The sequence below is a fragment of the Alexandromys fortis genome, unplaced genomic scaffold (genome assembly GCF_014885135.2).
Source record: "Alexandromys fortis isolate MF-2015 unplaced genomic scaffold, M_Fortis_MF-2015_v1.1 scaffold_239, whole genome shotgun sequence".
NCBI classification, from domain to species: domain Eukaryota; kingdom Metazoa; phylum Chordata; class Mammalia; order Rodentia; family Cricetidae; genus Alexandromys; species Alexandromys fortis.
Window position 1 is genome coordinate 1,265,124 of NW_026068120.1, and position 21,534 is coordinate 1,286,657.

General features: G+C 38.8%; 1 protein-coding gene across 22 annotated transcripts in view; it reads right to left on the reverse strand.

Annotated features, from left to right (window-relative positions):
- Spidr (scaffold protein involved in DNA repair) overlaps positions 1 to 21,534 on the reverse strand; it is a 204,902-nt gene that overhangs the window by 82,652 nt on the left and 100,716 nt on the right. For 21 of the 22 annotated variants that reach the window (XR_007589145.1, XR_007589144.1, XR_007589146.1 and 18 more), the window contains 2 exons: positions 5,749 to 5,935; positions 3,673 to 3,923 (listed from right to left, as the gene is read on the reverse strand). The exons of the other annotated variant lie outside the window; for it this stretch is intronic. Coding sequence is in view for 12 of the 21 variants with exons in the window: in XM_050125103.1 (XP_049981060.1) it covers positions 3,673 to 3,923; positions 5,749 to 5,935 (438 nt within the window). In the remaining 9 variants the exon portion in view is untranslated. The remainder of the gene's footprint in view (positions 1 to 3,672; positions 3,924 to 5,748; positions 5,936 to 21,534) is intronic. 22 annotated transcript variants of the gene reach the window in all.

Sequence of the window (21,534 nt, forward strand, 5' to 3'; positions counted from 1 at the left end):
TTTACATTTAATGGGGAATATGGATACTTTGTTTTGGTATGGATCTCGGTATATTGATATAAATTTAAGATCAATTTTGATACATATATTTTTTTCTGCTTTAAATTAAGGTATTGTCATAACTTCCTTGCTCATGTTCTCCCTCCTGCTCTTCATTGGGACCACAAGGGGTGCACCCACCCACTGAGACAGTGGGGCTGATCTATTGGGAGCTCACCAAGGCCAGCTGGACTGTGACTGAAAAAGCATGGGATAAAACTGGACTCTCTGATCATGGCGAACAATGAGGGCTGATGAGAAGCCAAGGACAATGGCACGGGGTTTTGATCCTACTTCATGTTCTGGCTTGGTGGGAGCCTAGCCAGTTTGGATGTTCACCTTCCTAGACATGGACAGAGCGGAGAGGACCTTGGACTTTCCACAGGGCAGGGAACCCTGACTGCTTTTGTACTGGAGAGGGAGGGGAAGAGGAGTGGGGGGAGAGGGAGAAGGGTGGGAGGAGGGGGAGGGAAATGGGAGGCTGGGAGGAGGCGGAAATTTTTTTTTCCTTTTCTCAATAAAAAAAATTTAAAAAAATCCATTTTCCTCCACAGTTTAACCAAGTATCACAGGATGAGGTCAGTCTCTTGCTGCCCTAGGACAGCATTAATCTAGATACAGTTTGTTCCACCCTGCCATTGGGGACTTTATTCCAATCCATTTTTCATTCTGTGCTGTGTGTAGAACCTTCAGTGTGTAGTAAGAACCCCATGGATGCAAAGGAACAAATGCTAGTTAGTCTCATTGTCTACAATCATACATGGACTACACAGATAGCATAATCACCACAAGTCAGTAACTGAATGTCATTTTTCCAGTTTTGAGGTTTACACTTGGTCTTCCAACAACCCTGCACAAATATATTCTCATTTCTCATGCCATGACAAGATTCTAAAGTACAGATAGCACAAAATATGAGCGTCAGCATCAGTTAGACTTTCAGAGCTTTGCCTTTTTGGCTCTTCATTCAACCAGAGGCAGCAGTGAAGGCCACAGAGGATGGCTTTCGAGATGCACTGTGATTTCACCAGTGTCCCGGTGACTCAGAGCTCGGTCTCTTTGTGCTAGGAGTGTGCTCAGTATCTGGCAGGAGAAGCTTCAGCAGGATGGTCCTAGTCACCACCTTATTTGTATGCCTTTCTTTAAAGCAAAACTAAAATACAAACAAAATTTGTATCTAATCTCGAACTGTCTTTGATAATTTTATTTAAAATTCCCAGAGTGAAGAGCAAAGAATCTATAAATCAAATGAATTGTTTTCCACTCTAGACCTCAACAGGATTTTTAAACATTTAGGATATTTTCAGATAGAATGCATTCCCTTGAGCATCAATTAGAGGCAACATGAAGCTCTCTCTATGCATTCCCACTGCAGTGAGACGGCACCACCACAAGGAACTGTTCATCTCCCTGATAACAAACAGCATGAGTACTTTCAATTTATAATCTGTTGCTTGGAGGGCCACTCAAAAGCACCAGGAAAATAACATTTAAAAAATGTGTCCGATGTTCTACCACAAACTCCTCAGTTAATGAGTTCTCTATAGTCATTTGAAAAAAAAAAAAAAAACTAAACAAAAAATCCCAGATAAAGCAGGAAGGGCCTAAATCTGAAGACATGCCTCCCATGCCCCTCTGAGCGCAGTACTTTGGATCATGGGTGAGGCCTTTGCTGTTAAAGCCCTCACACAGCAGCCCTCACCCACAGGAGACCTCTTAAAACAGTTACTGGGCTGCTGAGACAGCTTAGCGGGCAAAGTCTGAGTTCAATCCCAGGCCCATCGTGATGGTAAGAGAGCACTGACTCCCGCACACATGCAGTGGAATGCACACACCCACACAGAGAAACACATTCACACACGTAAATGAGCGCTGGGGTAAACATTTAAATTCTAGCTTCTTAGTTACACTAGCCACATTTCTAGTCCACAATAATCACTGCCTTGAACAGTGAAGGCACACAGTACTCACATCGCCACAGGACATCCTATTAGCATCATGCACTCTGTTTCAAACAGCAGTCTCTCAGAGCCACAGAATGTCGAATTGCCATTCTATACTCAGTTTTTAAAGAACTGATACGCAATCTTAGGTACAGTAGCCACATGCCATTGTCTTTCCAGCACTCTGTGAATATATCTTAACTCTGTACTATTTTCTACAACATGAGCCACCGAAAGTAAAAGTAACAATTTCAGGTAGGGCAGGGCCTGACAGTAGCCCAACAGATACACTATGTTTTTTAATCTAGTCGTCAGTCCATGGACATTTTTAGTAAGACTTCTCACATAAATGAGACAAAATCCTTTGTTGTATATACTATATTAGGATGGCTATTCTTGTTGTCAACTTGACTTTATCTGGAATTAACTAAAACCCAAGCAGCTGGGTATACCTTCGAGGGATGTTTTTTTATAGAACTGGTCTAAATTTTTTTTCCTATAGCTGTGAGAGTGGGTGAACCAGAACTGAGGACCTGAGAGCATGAGAAATGGTCCCAATCCTTGCTGCAGGCTGCGTTGGGTGAGCTAGGCACTGCTGAAGAGCTTGTCTGGGTAGTGACCATGAGAGAACGCTGGTAGACTGACGAACCCAGCTACCACCCAGGTCCTGGAGTCGGCCCATCCCAACATCCACCAAATCTATAAACTGTTGGAACATGAGAAGGGAACGAACTTACAGATACAAAACAGCAGGATCTCCATGACATAGGTCCCCAGTGAGAGCCCATTATTGGTGGCACAGCAGAAACCAGAGATCCCAAAGGCAACAAACACTTGCAAGTAAAGATGAATGGACAAAAGAGTAAACTGTGTGACTCAACAGGCCACACTACAGCTTTGCCTACTTTTGTTTGTTGTTAGTTGCTTTAGTTTTTCTTTTAAATTTTGTTTTGATTTGGGGGGAGGTTGCAAGGGCAGAGGATGGATGCAAGGGGACAGGGAGATGAGTGGGATCAGAATGCATGATGTGAAATCAACAAAGAATAAATAAAGTTAAAAAAATTACCATGAATTACAACCACATGCACACTGTCATATATGGTCATTAAATTTGCAGTGGCTTATCTTCATTGTCAACATGAATGGATTTGGAGTACATAAGGCACGTGATTCTGAGTATGTCTACAGGGGTGTTTCCAGAGAGATAGAACTAAAGATACTTCCTAGAAATGAAAAAAGATCATTTGACATCAAAGACCCACTTTTAATCTGGGCCACCTTGGCATCCTATATAAAGGGCATGGATGAAGGGAGTTTTGTTCTTTCCCTGCTTGTCCTCACTCTCTCTGGCAAGTTCATTCCTTCAGTGACATTAGATCCGACTTCTTCAGGATTCCAGCATATCCTGAAGACCAGAAGAGACTGGACTTTCCATTGGTGAACAGTTATTGTTTGAATACTAGACTACAGGGTGTAAGCTGCTCTAATAAGTCCCATATTCATTCTATCAGTTCCATTCCTCTAGAGAACCCTGAGCAATACACACATGTACCAAATTTTCATGCAAAAAAAAAAATATACAAAACAGTCTCTGTATACAATGAATTATACCCAGAATTCTTCTGAGCAGAGTTTCCTTTCTTGGGAACTCTTGTGATTCCTTTCTCCTGTGTCTATGTTTGCTACTCACCACGTTCCAGGTGAATCTGCATGCCCCTCTGTGTGCCGTTGCTGGCTCCTGGCACCGTCTCTGCTGCGAAGGGAGTAAACTCTCTGCACTACTACTTGGACCCCGACTCCAGACCATGGGTCAGCTCTTTGGCTTTCCACAATGTCCAGAAGAGAATCCCTCAGGGGAGCACCAACTGCAAGATGTTGTTCTGTCTTGTCAGGCCCGTGGGTCCAGCCTGTGCCAGTGGTGGCCAGGCCACTACATGTAATCTGTCCAAGACATACAAAAGCAGCAGTTTCAGTTTGGCTTACAATGTTATGGTGTCTAAATATAGTGACATCATGAGGTAACTGTCAAGGCACCAGCAGGGCATAAAGACACATACAGACAAACATGTAGCCCTGGCATCTAGCCTGCTGAAGAGTGGAGGTAGGTAAGGACAGCACAGCAAAGTTTCTTCTACTAACAGTACCAAGTAGACTGTCATATCATTAATTACTTCATGGGGATAGTTTTCCTTTTTGGTTTATTCAGAAAGAATGAATACATTTTAATTAAAATGAGTCATTTTATTAGATACTTGAATGTGTAATCTGTTAATTTAAGCAATTTGAATACTCATGTATTCTCACAACTATATAATATCAAAGATCATAAGGCAACGACACTTTTGAAGTATTTGTTATTTTTTAGACTCAGTTCTTTACATATTACTATTTATTCTCACAATGAGCTATTCTCATAGATAAAAAGGCTCAAAGTGACCTAGCATAAAGTTGCTGTGGCAGGATGTGAAACAAAGTACATGTTTCCAAGATACCATGTTATTTTCTCGGTGTCAGTGGGAACTGCATACATGAGTGCAGGCATCTTTGGAGAACTAGAGAGGGCACTGGATCTCCCGCAGCTACAGTCAGTTACCTATGGAGATGCCGGGCACTGAACTTGGGTCCTCTGGAATAGCAGCACAGTCTCTGTCTCTGTCTCTCCCCCCCCCCCTTGTTTTGTTTTATGAGACAAGTTTTCTCTGTGTAACCCTGTGTCCTAAAACTAGCTCTGTAGACCAGACTGACCTCAAACTCAGAGACCTGCTTAGCTCTGCCTCCCAATTAATCTTCTAGGATTAAAGTTATGTACCACCACCAACTGGCAGCAAGAAGACTCTTAATGCTAAGCCTTCTCTCCAGCCCTCTCAGAAATCTCTATTCTTTACCAGTATGCTACATGGTTTCTGTTATCTAACAAAACATATCTGAAGAGCTTCACATAGCATAAACTGTTTAAAAGTATACTTTGACAAATTTAAGTTTTATGATTTAACATCCCCTGCCCCCGTGTGTGTGTACTATATGGCACGTGTGTGGGGGTCATAGGCCCTCCTCAAATTACTCCTTCCAGATACTTCTCTTGATAGTCAGTGGAAGATGTATTTTCAATGGTTTCAAGCGTGGTGAAGCTTTACCCACTTTCTGATTTCCCCTCCTTCTTTCTTTTAATCTCAACATTTTATCCTGCGGTGATTCTGGTAAATTAGAGAATTTGATTCCAGTATACTGAAAACAGATTCACAGCGCTGAGTCTTCATGGACATATACCCTACCCACTACCAGTGAATTACTGTGAAATTCCAAATCCATCTTGAAATAGTTCAGAGTCCTTATCCCAAACTCCATTAACTCAATCTCTATCATATAGCTTCTAACATAATTATACAGTTTTATCTCAATGGACACAGATACCAGGAAAACAGAGAACATAATAAAGACTTAAAACTCTTAATTTTAAGATAAAAATAGAGGAAATACTTTATAATCCCCGAATGTGCTAATCATAACCTCACAGCACTGAGAACTTTCATGTTGTAATAAACTGAAATACAGACTAAAGCCATGTAATGGAAAATTATAATGAGACCATGACTAAATGCTCCTTCAGCTTTCATATCTTGTGGTACAATAATGGTAACAACACACACACACACACACACACACACTAGCACATATTAGTTGGGAACAGAAGACGAATATCCTTACTTTCAAATACAGAGATCAACAATATTACAAGGGTAAGAATTCGAAGTCAATAAGAATTTACCTGATTTCTGGATGAACTACATGTTATCTCCTCAATTCTAAACATCCGGGCCAACGTTATGTCTCTTCTTGGAAGCGAGGCATCCTGACAGTATTCTTCAGGTACTGCTTCTCTTGCAACAGCTTTCTGACAAAAATACGTATTCAGAATAATCGGACAGCTTCCATTTGGGATAAGAAGTTTCTGCCTAAAAAAGAAAAAGAAATTTATCAGTTTTTATGCAACTTGTATTCTCCTTATATTGTGTAACAAGGAACGCTGGGGTAAAAATCAAGACAGTACGCTAAACTACAGCACTCCTAACAATGAGTGGCTAAGACCACTTAAGCCAGGGCCTGGAGTGGCAGCTGTTCGTGATACTAGACACATAAGACCACATCAGTCTAGGAAGAGAGCCATCCCTAGCAATCAATTGCAAGGACCATAGCAGCCATCAGGAAGAAGGGTTCCTAACAATTAGGATAGACCTTACATTTCTGTGCGAGTCTCATGCTAGTTATGGGAGGCCACGTAAGCCCTTAGGCTTGAGTCCTCTAAGGAAGATCCACATCCTCTCAGGAAGAGACACAGATGAGAATGAGCAAAGACTCTGAGTATCAAAGAAGCGCTCAAACAATGAATTGGCTATTATCTGCAAATAAAATCTTGATGTTTTAAGCAGATCTAATCTTTCAAATAATATAATATTAAATGGTGAATGAACATGGACCCTTGTTACCAGCCAGTCACAACCATCAATTGTATTTGTATTGAGAGAGACAAACAAGCTAAAAGTCACCAAACAAATTATGAGGTTTTTCTCAGTGTTCTAATGTGATACTTTAGTGCAATCTTTAAATCAAGATGTGCTCTTAAAAAGAAAAACTTAAATGCTCAGGTTTTGAAAGAAAGAATTTGACACCCATTACCTTGTTCCTCTCATTAGACAACACTGATAGGTGGGGAGAGAGATAACACCAACTAGTAATGAAAAATCTCTTTGATGTAAAAAAGAAAACTTTCAACTTAATGCTAAGAAGGTAATTAAGAAATTTTCTCTTTCTACATTTTTATTAAATGCAATGCTGAAAGTTCAGTCAGTAATGCATGGTGCAGGAAGGAAAGAATAAGCACACACACCAGAAAAGAAGCAGGAAAATATGACTTCCCCCACATACACATTTTGAGACAGGCATCATGTTGTGTAAGCTGGCTTCAAACTCCATATGGTTGAGGATGACCTTGAATTTATGATCTTTATGCCCCCATTTCTGCTATACAACCTCATGGATAACAGCAAAACACACACATACCACTACTACAGAATAAATGAATAAATAAATAAATAAATAAATAAATAAATAAATAATTAACAAAGAACCTAAAGATAACGCCTAAATCTAATGAGTTCAGTTAAGATTTTAGAATGGAAGAAATAAAAATGAACACATGGTCACCAAAATTGTAACTACAGTAATAGGATGAGCACGGTGATACATGTCTAAAATTCTAACACTCATTATGCTGAAACACAGGGAAGCACAAAATTTACGGTAGCACAAATTATATATAGAAATATTCTGGGAAGGAAGGAAGGAAGGAAGGAAGGAAGGAAGGAAGGAAGGAAGGCAGGAAGGAAGGAAGGCAGGAAGGAGGGCAGGCAGGCTTCAATTTAACATGTTATAATTCGCCACGAAAGCTACAAAACACTGATGAAATCTTTGGAACTAGAGGAACATACTGTGTTACAGACTAAAAAACTCAATTCTCCCTACTAAGAAACAAGAACCTTAAAATAGAGATTTAACACAATTCCCATTGAAATGACAACATTTTAAGTTTTTTTATTTTTGTTTTTTATTTATTTATTTTTTTTTTTTTTGCAAACAGACACACACACACACACGATTACCCTAAAATCTATATGAAAGCAGGCTATGGAAGCACATACTTGTAACCACACTACTTGGGAAGCAGAGAAAGGAAGATCATAAGTTCCAGGCCAACACATGTTAAATAGAGAAGACCCTGTCTCAAAAACCCAACTAAAGCAAAATAAAACAAAATAAAATGAAGTAAGACAAGTATTGTAGTTTATAACTGCAATCCTGAGACTCAAGAAGCTGAAGCAAAATGTCCTCAAGTTCCAGAGGAGCCTGGGCTACAGAGTGAGTGGGGGGAAGGGGAAGAAAGGGAGAAGGGAATGGAGGGGGAAGGGAAGGGAAAGAAAGGAAAGAGAAGAGGAGAAGGGATGAAGGAAATAAAGAAAAATATAAAATAAGGAAAAATTTATACAAAAACACAAAGGAACTAGAATATTTTGGAAAAGAATACAAAGGAGGGAACCATCTATGCACACAGATGGAGGTACATGATTAATGCAATGTGTGCATGTATAGATGATCTGAATCTCATTAATTTATAAGTTAATGAACACTGATTTGTGCAATCATACTAAAATATAAAAGGTATAGAAGTAAAAAAAAATCTAAGTCCATTTGATTGAGCTCATTCCCTTTATATGAAAAACTGTGATGTGGCTTTTGAGTAGATAGTGGAAGCACTCCCTACCAGCAAGCCCGCAAGCCACCACACTCGCCTAGGATTCTGAGGGTAACAGAAACCAAAAACACGGAACACCTATCCCCAAAACACTGGACCAGATATTAACCCCTTGACACTTTAAACTCCATAACCCCTGATTTCTAGACCTCAGCAAAAAAACCAGAAACATAAACAGTCAAGTCAGCACCCCACACTAGAATCCAGTAATCCTATCATGGTTCTCCTTAGGAAATGCCCTACAGATAAGCCCAAGACAAGGGCTTCAGAATAGCGATCATATCTTCAAAGGTCTTAGAGAGAATATGAAAAACCCTTTACTGAAGACTGTGAGATCACAAAGAAACAGCTGAGCAAAATAAACAGTTCAAGATATGAAAGAAAAAAAACACTAAAGAAAACCAAACTGTAAATGAAAAATTTAGGATTTCAAACAAAAACCTTAGTGCTAAGCCTCACTAACAGATTACAAAAAGAGCAAATCTCCGGTGTTTAAGACAATTCTAGGCATGGATACACCAACCAAAGGGCATCCAAGTTCATATAGCTAAAATCACGTAATGACCCTCATACAGTGATAGTGGGTCACTTCAATACACCTGTCTGCCAATAGACAAGTCACTAGACAAACAAAACAAAACAAAAACAACAATAAAAATACCCCCAAAACACAGACACAAAAACAGAGAAATGCTCGAGTTAAATAACATTATAAATCAAATGGACCTAACAGATATCTAGAGAACATTTCACCCCAACAAACAAACAAAAACCCAAAACTTTCTTTTGAGTAGCTCATGGAACTTTCTCCAAAACTGACCACATATTAGGAAACAAAGCAAGTCTAGACAGACATAAGAAAATTAAAACTTGAATTCCCTGCATCTGACCACCATAGACTAAAGTTGGATATCAACAACAGAAAGTAAATGGGTCAAGACCAAAATCAAGAAGAAAATTAAAACCTTTTAAAAATAAAAACAATATATCCAAACCTTTGGGACACTTTATCAATAAAACTGAATTGAGGACCCAGGCATAGTCCTCCTGGTTTTTGACAAAGAAGTCAAAAAATACACACTGGTAAAAAGTCAACATCTTTAGCAAATGGTGTTGATCAAATTGGATGGCTGCGTAGAGGAATGAAGACAGATCTACATTCATCACCCTGCATAAAACTCAAGTCCAAATGGATCAAGGGCCTCAGCATAAGAATAGATACAATGACGATAACAGAAGGAAAAGTAGAGGATACACTTGAACTCACTGGCATAGGAGAAGACCTCCTGAACAGGACACCATTGCCACAGGTACTAAGACCAACAATCAATAATGGGATCTCATGAAGCTGAAAAGTTTCTGCATGGCAAGGAAACCATCATTCAGACAAAGTGGTAGGCTATGAAATAGAAGATATCTTTACCACTTAGACATCCGATAGAGGGTTAGTATCTAAAATATATAAAATGAAAATAAGAAGAACTTGAACAGCAAGAGATAAACTGAATTTAAAATTGGGGTACAGAATTAAACAAACAGTGTTCAAAAGATGAATATTCAACAGTCTTAGCCATCAGAGGAACAGAAATTAAAACTACTTTGAGAATTCATATTACTCCAGTAAGAATGGCCAAGATCAATAAAACAAATGACAGCATGCACTGGCAAGATTTTGGGGGAAAGGAGAACACTTATTCATTGCTCATAGGAATTTCAACTGCCAAGGCCACTATGGAAATCAGTGTGGCTGTTCCTCAGAAAGAGGAAAATCCATCTGCCTGAAAATCCAGGAACATCAACTCTTGGGCATATGCTCAACAGACTGTCCATCTTATTCCAGAGACACTTGCTCATCCACATTCACTGCTGCTCTGATAACTAAAGGAAACTGAAACAGCCTAGCTATCAATCAACAGATCAGCAATGAGATGTGGTACATTTACACAGTGGAATATTATTCTGCTGTTAAAAATGAAATTTACAGGCAAATGAATGGAACTAGAAAAAAAATCATTCTGAGTAAGGTAAAGCAGTCTCTTTCATGTGGATGTTAGTTTTTAAGCTTTTGATATGTATGCTACAAAGGCATAAACACAGAGATTAGGTACCTATTGAGGAATTACACAGGGAGAGAGGACTTCACAAGGAAGGGAAAATAGAATATATTGTTCGGGAGAGACACAGAAAAGACTGGAGTGGAAGGATTAATTGGGAAGGTGGGTGGGAGAAAGGGATAAAGTAGGGAAAAAAAGCTCTGTCAGGGCTCAGAGACCTATGCACAGGAGAAGTTAATGATTAAAAGAGCCAGAGGTGATAGATGGCTCTGATGTGGGATTTCATTGGTTAATAAAGAAAACTGCCTTGGCCCATCTGATAGGGCAGAATTTAGATAGGTGGGTGGAGTAAAAAGAACAGAATGCTGGGAGGAAGAGGAAGTTAGGCAGATGCCATGTCTCTCCTCTCCAGGGCAGACGCCATGCCTCTCCTCTCTGAGGCAGACGCGATGGAGCAAGCCACCAGGTCAGACATGCTGAATCTCTCCCGATAAGACTGGTGCTACAAAGATTACTAAATATGGGTTAAGCAAGATATGAGAGTTAGCCAAGAAGAGGCTAGATATAATGGGCCAGGCAGTGTTTAAAAGAATACAATTTGTGTGTTGTTATTTCGGGGCATAAGCTAGCCAGGTGGCCAGGAACTGGGCAGCAGGAACGCAGCCCGCAGCTCCTTCTACATGGCTCCAAGGAAAGTATCCTCCAGACAAAAAAGGATAGACACACATATGACCTCACAGAAATTGTGGTAGCATGCATAGTGCCTGTATAGGTTCAAGTAAGATGAGGGTCCAGCACCAAGGGGAGGAAGTAAACATGGGGCCCCACCTCTAACTGAGATGCTAGCTGTAATTGATAACCACTGGCAAAAGGAGAATTGACTTTCTCCAGTGGAGACTCACCGGGCATTTGTTTTTACTTGTTTTCTTTAAAAAAAGGACTTACTTATTTTAATGTTATGCATGTGAGTGGTTTGCAGATGTGCACATGTGTATCCTGAAAGTGTGCCCTTGGAGGCCTGAAGAGGGTGTCAGAGGCATTTTTCTCTTAAAAACATCATTAATGCACTGTTTTCATTCTTAAGCAATCAAATGATTAAAATTACATTTAGATGATAAAATAATGATAAACATAGGATAAATAAAACAATATCATACTTCTAATTTATTGGAGATATAACAGTTGTGACAGACATGATTTACTTGGTACTTTAGTTTAAATGATCCTTACTTCTTCTAAGAAATTACAGGCAGGAAATATGTGATATTCTATAAATGGTAGTTTCAGTCCATTTTAGCAATCCTTATTCTGCTCATGCATTCAGATAAATGTATTGGGTTTTGATCACTGATTGTAAGATTTGAAGTCACTTACAGTGTAACAAATTCCTTACATAACAGCCTGTAAATCACAAACATACAAATAACAGTATATACACATGACCAGGCTGTATTTATATATTTAGGAATATGTATACATTATGTAACAACTAAAGAAAAAGAGGTCATAAATTTGAAAAAGGTCGCACAAAGGAGGGGTTGAAGGGAAGAAAAGGGGAAAATGTTGTAATTATATTTAAATCTAAAAAAAGACAAAAATAATTGAAAATAAAGTTCAAATCTACAAATAAAGGTAAAGCCTACTTGCTATCCATAACTGAAATTAAACCACTGCATACAACCAGGTATACTGCAGTGTAGTCAGTTACAGCTGTCATATATCAATAGGTTATTAATAGCACAAATGTTCAAGGAAATATGATGATCCAAGAAATGTTTACATTCCATTCCTACTTAAACAAATACATTGAATCTAAGGAAAAATTATATTTTATTGGTACTTCATCTTCAAGTTACTAATACAAATTTACCAAAGAAATGCTACATATTTCCCCAAACATCAAAATATCTGCAAAGCATTTCTAAGATATTTCTTGCACAATTTCCAAAAATAAATACATTCTTAGATCTCTAAAAGGAACAAAACCTGGTGTGCCAGCTTTTGAATGGCTCATAGAGTTACGTAAGTATTTCTTCCCAACACTAAGAACATGACAAGCAGTCTTCACTTAAATATTCATCTAGCTGGGCATGGAGCATGATGGCGCCTTTAATCCCACTACTCAGGAGGCAGAGGCAGGAGGATCTCGGAGCCAGTCTGGTCTATGAATTGAGTTCCAGGACAGCCAAGGTTACACAGTGAAGTACTGTCTCAAATACAAACCAAACAAACCAAAAAACAAAATCGTCCATTCTACCACCACACTGACCCTGCGGGATTCCTTGGTCATAATAATCAAATTAGTTGACTAAGGAATGCCTCGATTTTCTTTATATCTTGATCTTTTTCTGTTCTTTAAACCAGAAAGTCTAGTCTGCACACTAAAAATAGCTGTTCTTGAGCTACAAATTCCCATCGGTATGCCGATGTTTGAGAACCACGTATGTATTCACAGGAAATTTAGGTTTGTAGATGTTCTTGGTCCCATGGCCAAACCCCTTGCAAACAGCAGTAAGGGGAAAACCACTGCACAGAAAGAATCTCCTGCAGCAACTGCCCAACAAATCTAGGCACCCAAGCAAGGCTTGTCTATTTAAGATGGAACTACTTTGTTTTTAAAGGTTTTTGTCTTTTATTATTTTTATTTAGAAATGTGTGCCTGTGTGTGTCTGTGTAAGTGTATGCAAATGTGTGTAGTGTCTTCAGAAGCCAGATGAGGGCATCAAATCCCCTGTAACTGGATTACAGGTGGTTGTGAGCTGCCTCACATGAATGACAGGAACCAAACTCAGGTAGGTCCTCTGGAAGACCAGGAAGAGCTCTTCACCACTGTTCTTTAGGATGCTGATTCCCAAAATCATGAGAACAGAAAGCCACTTCATACTCTAATGTTTATGTTTTCTTCAATTTCTTTCTTCAGTGTTTTACAGTTTTCACTGTAGAGGTTCAGAGAGGGGGGGAGGGAGAGGGAGAGGGAGAGGGAGAGAGAGGGCGCACTGGGCAGTGGTGACTTTTAATTCTAGCACTTGAGAGGCAGAAGCAGGCGGATTTCTGTTAGTTCGAGGCAGGCATGCTCTACAAGAACTAGTTCCAGGACAGCTAGGGAGGTTACACAGAGAAACCCTGACCTGAAAAACCAAATAAATAAATGCATAACTAAATAAATGAATCAAAACAAACAAATAAATAAATGCATACATACATGCAAGGAAAGGGAAGGGAAGGGAAGGGAAGAGCAGGGCAGGGCAGGGCAGGGCAGGGCAGGGCAGGGCAGGACAGGACAGGACGGGACAGGACAGGACAGGACAGGACGGGACAGGAGGACAGGACAGGACAGGACAGGACAGGACAGGACAGGACAGGACAGAACAGGACAGGAGGACAGGACAGGACAGGACGGGACGGGACGGGTCAGGACAGGACAGGTCAGGACAGGACAGGACAGGACAGGTCAGGACACGACACGATAGGACAGGTCAGGTCAGGTCAGGACAGGACAGGACAGGACAGGAGAGGTCAGGTCAGGACTGGACACAACACGACAGGACAGGACAGGACAGGACAGGAAAGGAAGGACAGCTGTGAATGGGCTGATTCTCTGATTTCTTTCTCAGCACATTTATTATTGGTATAGAGAAAGATCACAGTTTTTCCTTTTATCTTTAAATTAGAATATAAGAGGCAGCTGAGTACTTAGCAGCCACAGCCAGGGTCATTCCCAGCAGCTACTTGGCATCTCACAAGTTTGTAACTCCAATCAGGACACGTGACATGCTCTTCTTTGGCTTCTGTGTGACTGCAGAGTGGTGCACAGACATGAATGCAGGCAAACATTCATATGCATAAAATAAAAATAAAATCTTAATAAAATTGAATTAAAATATAATAACATCATTTTCCCCTTTCCCTTTCCTATTTCTAGCCCCTCTTCTTCCACTCGCCCTGAACTCCCTTTCAAACTCATGGCCCCTTTCTCTGTTATTATTACATACACACACAAACATATACACATGTTGTGAGACCTGACTTTGCAAACTCCGTTTAAAAAAAGGGGCTTCATCTTAAGCCATATAATGAGCGGACACCCATCTCTGCTCCACAAGTGTGCTGCAATAGCAAAATTTTAACAGATACCCCAAGAAATCACCAATTAAGAAGCAGGGCCATGAAATTTAAAGAGGTCCGGATGTTCCTGAGAGGCATCCTGTCCTTGAAGAAACCTTGTCAGTAATTTATGGCTCTATTAGGGTTTTGCACCCCAAAACTGACCAACGGTTTCAGAGACTACCTTACCCTATGCCTTCCTTATCCAATCTCAAGAGGACAGGACATGAACTCCCCTGATTGAAGCTTTTTCCCCTTTAAAAGTCCTCTCCTCCCTGGCTCGCTGCCACACTTTCCCCACCCACTGCACTGGGGTGCTGGAAAGGGGTGGTCCAAACTCGGGTTTGTAAAATAACAACCCTCTTGTGCCTTACATTGGAATCCAGTTCCATGGAGTTTTTCTGGAGTACATTGCCACAGGCATAACAACGTAAAAACATAAAACTATAAGAGATGAAATCTGAAGAGTGATGCTTGTATGACACAATTTTGGGGCTGATCACTTGGTAATAGATAACCAATTAGGGGGCTCACCCTGGGGAAAATTAATTCTCTGGCTCTCAGCATTCCTTAGTTGATAGTAATTCTTTGTCTAGGGATAAAGCCTTGTGTTATTTTCCACTTCAGTGTTAGCATGTTTGTGTTTTTCCTGTTCAAATGTTATTAAGTCAGCCACATTCTTAAGGCATTATGGGTGAAACTTCCTTGTCAATTCTAGGAGGCAGAATCTCACAGCAGATTCTCTGGCCTCTGGCATTGATAATCTTTCTGCCCCCATCCTATGATGTTCCTTGAACCTTAGGTGAAGAGGTTGTGTTGTACATGTATCCCTGGGGCTAGAACCACCATGAAATGCAGCTATTCTCTGCATTTTGACCAGTTGTAGCTTTCTATAAAGAAGATCGCATGTTTCTGAATGTTAAATCTTATTCTATCATTTTACTGAAAGTACTTCCAAGTTCTAAGAGTTTTATTGTGAAATCTTTAAGGTATTTTGTACAGAAAGATATCTGCAAATAAGAATATTTTACTTATTTTTGATTTTAATTCCTTTATTTTTATCCCTTAATTTATGCTTCAGCTAAACTAAGCACTATATTGGACAACAGTGAAGGAAGATGGACACTCTCTTAGAATTCTTCTCCATTTAGTAGAAAGTTAACCACACATTTATCATATATAGTCTTTATTTTGTTGGTCCTTGTATTCTGAGTCACTTTAAGGTTTTTTTAAATGAAGGAATGCTGTGTTTTATCAAAAGTTTTTTCCGCATTTATTGAGATGACCATGATTTCTGTCTGACTACATTTTTGTGATCATTACATTCACTTATTTGAAAATGTTGATCCACTGCAGCATCTCTGGGATGAAGATAACTTAGTCACAAAAGAAATCCCTTTTGAAGTCTTCCTGATTTTGTTTTGCAAATATTTTACTGAGAATTGTTGCATCTATGATCACCAGAGAGGCTGATGATGAATGATTTTTTAAATTTGGTTTTAGAGTCAGAGTCATACAAACTTTGAAAAAAAGAATCCTTCTTTTTCTATTTTACTGAATAAAATAGTTCTTCAAGTGTCTGGTGGAATTCAGCAATGAATCCATTTGGACTTTGATGTTTTGGGGTTGGAAAATATTTTTATTAATGCTTCAATCCAACTATGTGCTACAGATTTGTTTAAATCATTTATCTCTTCTTGGCTTAATTTTTGTGCGTCTAGAAGAAAATCGTCCCCTTCCTTCAGATTTCTGATTCAGTGGCACATAAATCACTAAGACATACACTATGGTTCCCTGAATTTCATTAGTATCTGTCATAATGACTCCTTTTCATTTATAATTTATGCATTTGGATCTTTTCTCTCTCTTTTGGTTAAGGGTTTGCAGATATGTTTAACTGTTTTCAGTGAACCAAATTGTTTTATTGCTTCTTTGTATTGTTTATTATTTTCTTTTAAACTTCATTATTTTATGATCTTCATTGTTTCATTGAGTCTAGTAAGTTGAGGCTTTGGCTTCTTGGTTTTTAATGCTCCAGGGTACACCATTAAGTGTCTTTTTTTTTTTTTTTTTTGAGAGATCTCTCATTATTTTTTTTTTAAATATAGTCAACTTCCCTCTTAGGACTGCCTTAATTGAATCTCATAGGTTTCAGTAATTGTGTTTTTATTTTCATTTTATTCTAGGATTTTTTTCTCAATGGCTCATTCATCATTCATTAATGTGTAATTTGATCTCTAAGAGTTTGTGTATGTTCTACAATTTCTCTTGTGGACATCTTTCATTCAATTTTGATAATACAAAATTGCTCCAATTTTCTTATGGTTGTTAAAACTGTTCATTTTGGAGGAAGTTCCATGAGCTATTCTGGAGAATGGGTATTCTATTAGGTCTATTTAATTTACGATGTCATTTAACTCAAACAGAAATTCCTACTTTTATTGGGGTGATCTATCAGTGTGACTGGCATGCTGAAGTCACCTACTATTATTGTGTTGTCTTGTTTATCTTTACACATAATACTTGTTTATAAAAATGGGTGGGCATGTGTTCAGTGACATATTTGCTTTTTAAATTATAGTGTTCTCTTAGTATATTGTTCTCTTAAACTTGAATGCAATCTTGCTCACCTCTTTTGATTAATTTCAATTTCAATTCACTTTTGCCAGCTGAAATTTGCTTGTTTCCTAATTTCATTTGTTTGGGATACCCTTTTTTATTCTTTTACCCAAAGGCACTGTCTATCTGTTTTTGATAGTAAGCTATATTTCATGGAGGCAAAAACATATGGATCCTCCAAAAACAAATAACAACAACAACAAAAAACCTCTCCAGTGTAGTACTCTGCCTTTTGTCTGCCCTTTGATTAGGGAAGTGAAAGCACTTACATTCATAGTTATTACTGAAAAGTATATTAATTCCTGTCATTTTGTTGACCTTGCAGTATTTGGTGTATTTCTCTTACTTGTTTACTTATAATTAAGGTCATGTTTATTCTTTCCCATAGCATCGTGAATGTATTTATCTTTCTCATTAGTCCAAAGAATCCTTTAGGTGTCTTCTGTAGAGATGACTTAGCTCTCATGAATTCCTTTAGCCTTTTTTCAAGAAAGATTTTTCTTTCTCTTTCATTTACAACAGAGAGTTATGCTAGGTATAATCAATCATCTATATGGGAATTAACTTCCAGTGCTTGAGATACATCATTACAAACCTTTTTGGCTCAAATTCCTGGTTTCTGTGGATAAATCTGCTCTTATTCTGAATTATTTTTACATAGGGAGTCGAGGTTTATGATTATTGACACCTAGAATTAAAGTCGACTTTATTACATATGTGTTTGAGAATTTATATATTTCTGATTTAAAATGGTACATCAAAGATTCTTCCATTTGTATCATTTACAAAATGTTTTAATTTTTAGTTACAGGAAAAATACTATTTAGAAAACAGCCTAAAATAATTTCTTTATTTGTAAAGAATGATTATGCATACACGGGTTAAATGAAACCAGGTGCACTGCAATAAGAACCATTATTCTTAAGGGCTGAACCACCTCTCCATCTCTCCAGCCCCTCTTCGGTAGATTCTTAACTAGGTGTCTTTAACTACCCAGCTGTGCATAGAAATAAATATACTACACCATGAAATAAACAGCCGCTATATTCTAGGATGTCAGGGATTGGTTTTAGAGACAGACACTGGAATATGTCAGTATGAAAAGTATTGTTAGGCACATAGAATTTTTCCCACGATAACAAGAAGGGTGCCGTTTATTCTAAAAACATTGTTTTTGAGATACTGGTGAATCATCAGCATCCAAGGCCCCTACTCACAGGCAACATTGTTCCAGGGACTTAATGAGCATAAAGTTCAGTTCAGGCTCTGTGTACAGGCTTGGGGTCCAATTGCAGTACCAGCCAGGTTGCTTTGCACTATGTTGATCCCTGATATATGCTTCCTTTTCAGGACTGACTCTCCATTAATGCTCAATCAAAAATTGTAATTTATTTTTAATAAGTCTTAAGAGAAATTCATGGTGACTTTAAATCATAGCCTATCCAAGTAAAATCAAATAGCTAGCTAGATGTTTTGGAAGGAAATATTAGCATCGTCATAAAACAAAACCAAATTTGGAGAACTACTTTTATGACACAACAGTAACTGGGGTCAGAAATAAAAACCAAGATGGCACAAGTATACGCTATATCAAGTGAATAGTGCATTCAAGATAGAAAAAAATCAAATCAAATGAAACAAACAGTATTTTTCTATAATACATGAACTTTTACTTGAGAAATTCAGAATAAAAGATTCACTTTGTTCAAGCTGCATGGCAATAAAAGAAGCTTGTGAAAACAATGACCGGTAGAGTTGAAGCTGATGTAATCCAAAAGGCAAACACTAACTTAGTCTAGCTAAAACAAACAACAACTTGGTTAATCTGAAAAGGGTGTAAGACTGGTTAAAAGACAATGCTTTAAAATGTTCTTGGGCTAAACTGTGCTTACAGAGGAAACAGTTTCTCTCAAATCGCACATCTTAATTTCAAAGAAATTAGGGCAACAAGGGCAGCAAAAACTTCATGGAGACTCAGCAAAACACCAAACCACAGCAGAGCTGCCATGCCTAAGATTAAGATAATATACCAAGGTGAGTTTCTACTGCCCGTGACTATCGTTAAATTAAGCAGAGTCCTGAAAATGAGCTGAGACCAAAGATGAATGGAGAGGACTCGTATGCTGAGGTTCTCTCTTTGCTAGCACTCTCCGCATTCTCTTTTGAAAAGGAATTTGTATTTTTATTTCTGAGATCTCTGGATGGGAGGGACTAGCACTTAAGGTATATTATATTTTCTGATCTAGTATAAAGTTTCCGAGGTTTTATGCTAACTGATCTCTTTAAAGAGTATAGATGCTTTGTGATTTTAAACTTATTCATGTTTCTGTCCCTGATAAACCACAAACTGACCATGTTTTCTGCTCTCTCACTGTATATCTGACTAAGAGCAGTGAACAGCAATCATGACACAGACTAGATGGTAAAATGTCTTCTAATTTCCTCCGCCAAACAAATTAGTCCACTACTTTTGAATTCAGCTTCACTCAGAATTTGAGGACTGCATAAGGCAGTCAGCTTCTTTGCTAGAATGTATCATGAATGAGTAGCCTTTAAATCAGTTCCTGATAGAGTCCTTGTTCCCCTGAAACCTGAAGTACCTGACATCTACTGTCAGAATTTCTCTGGACATTCTGGTCTTCCAAATTCCCACAAAAAAATGCCCATTCAGGCATCTCATATGAGACTCCCCCTCTACTTCCTAATAAAATCTTACTTCCCCTTTAAAAAACAAGCAAAACAAAACAAAATTAAAAAAAAAAAACTGTCCCTTAAGCTCAGCATACAGCATTCCAAGAATTATGGGTCCTCAATTCTACTCCACTGGGCAATGCAACAGTTTTTAATCACTATGCTATTTTTGTAATAACTTGAAATTGGGGATGGTGATACCTCAAGCATTTTTTTTTTTATTGTTCACGTTTACTTGGGCAATCCTGGCTCCTTTGGGGATGTCGGTTTTGAGTCTTTGGATAGGTATTTCATTCGGAATACCCTACAGAACCCAGGAAATTAGTAAGGAACCATGGAGGAGGCTTTCAAGGGAGGGAACAAAGGAAAAGGGGATTAATAGAAAGGGAAGGATTAACTGCATGAACTGGGGGGCAGGGAGAACAGGGAAGAGCAGAAAATATGGGAAGGGATAACTAAGACTAAAGACCTTTTGAAAAAGTAAAATAAAAAACAGCTACTTCAGAACCTTTGTACAACACACACACACACAGTATTCAAGTGGAGTCAACTTCATACAATACAAACACACACATATAAAGTATTCAAGTGGCATTAACCTATAAAAAAGGCAACAAATCCCTATTAGATACCACAGACTAACAAATAAAAACCCAATAACTCTTTTGGAGGTCTTGGGCTGTGAAATTCCAGAGATTATCAAACACTACAAACTTCTACTACTGTACTTGCTTATCCTCCAGAACTTGACTGTAAGTCCTGGCTGCTGAAGATACCATTAGAATCACGGTGATGGAGGGCTCTATGCTTGATGTCAGGAGGAAAGTCACCATTTGACTTAAAGATCTGTGAACCATGCGATCTGTAACAATGACAGGCTTACAAGACATGTCTACTGGTCTAAGTGTGGTGCAAAAGTCATGAGAGTACCACTTTTTTTTTTTTTTATTTTGGTTTTTCAAGACAGGGTTTCTCTGTAGCTTTGGTGCCTGTCCTGGAACTAGCTCTTGTAGACCAGGCAGGCCTCGAACTCACAGAGATCCACCTGCCTCTGCCTCCCGAGTACTGGGATTAAAGGCGTGCGCCACCACCGCCCGGCTATTTAAGGTTTGTTTCACACTATGTAACCTGTACCCTGCAGTTATTGGGGTCTAGAACTGTGGCTAGAAAGGTCACAGACCCAAGGAGAGAACCAGCTCCAAATGACTTATTGCTGTCTTACTCAGGTAAACCCCAAAGGGAGAAAGAAGATTCCAAGGGATCAGGGCTCTAGGAAAGGGGCCTGGGAGCATTGGAAGTTGAACTTTACTAATATCTGGCCTACTGCTTTGGACCATAAATATTTGCTGGTGATTGTAGACACCTTCTCAGGATGTGTGGAGGCCTACCCCATCTGAACAGAGACAGCTCCAATAGTTACTAAGAAACTTCTTCAGGAATTAATTCCTAGATTTGGACCACTCCTAGCTTTGACATCCAACAATGGCCTAGTCATCATGGCAAAGTGTCTCAAAATCTGTCGAAGATATTCAATATTAATTGGGAATTACCTTATGTATGTAGGCCACAAAGCTCAGGTTGGGTAGAAAGGAAAATCTTTATTTATTTATTTATTTACTTACTTACTTACTTATTTTTGCTTGTTTGTTGAGCCAGGGTTTTTCTATGTAGCCTTGGCTGTCCTGCAATTTATTCTGTTGATCAGGCTGGCCTTAAATACACAGAGCTCTACCTGTTTTTGCCTCCTGAGTGCTGGTATTAAAAGTGTGCACCACCA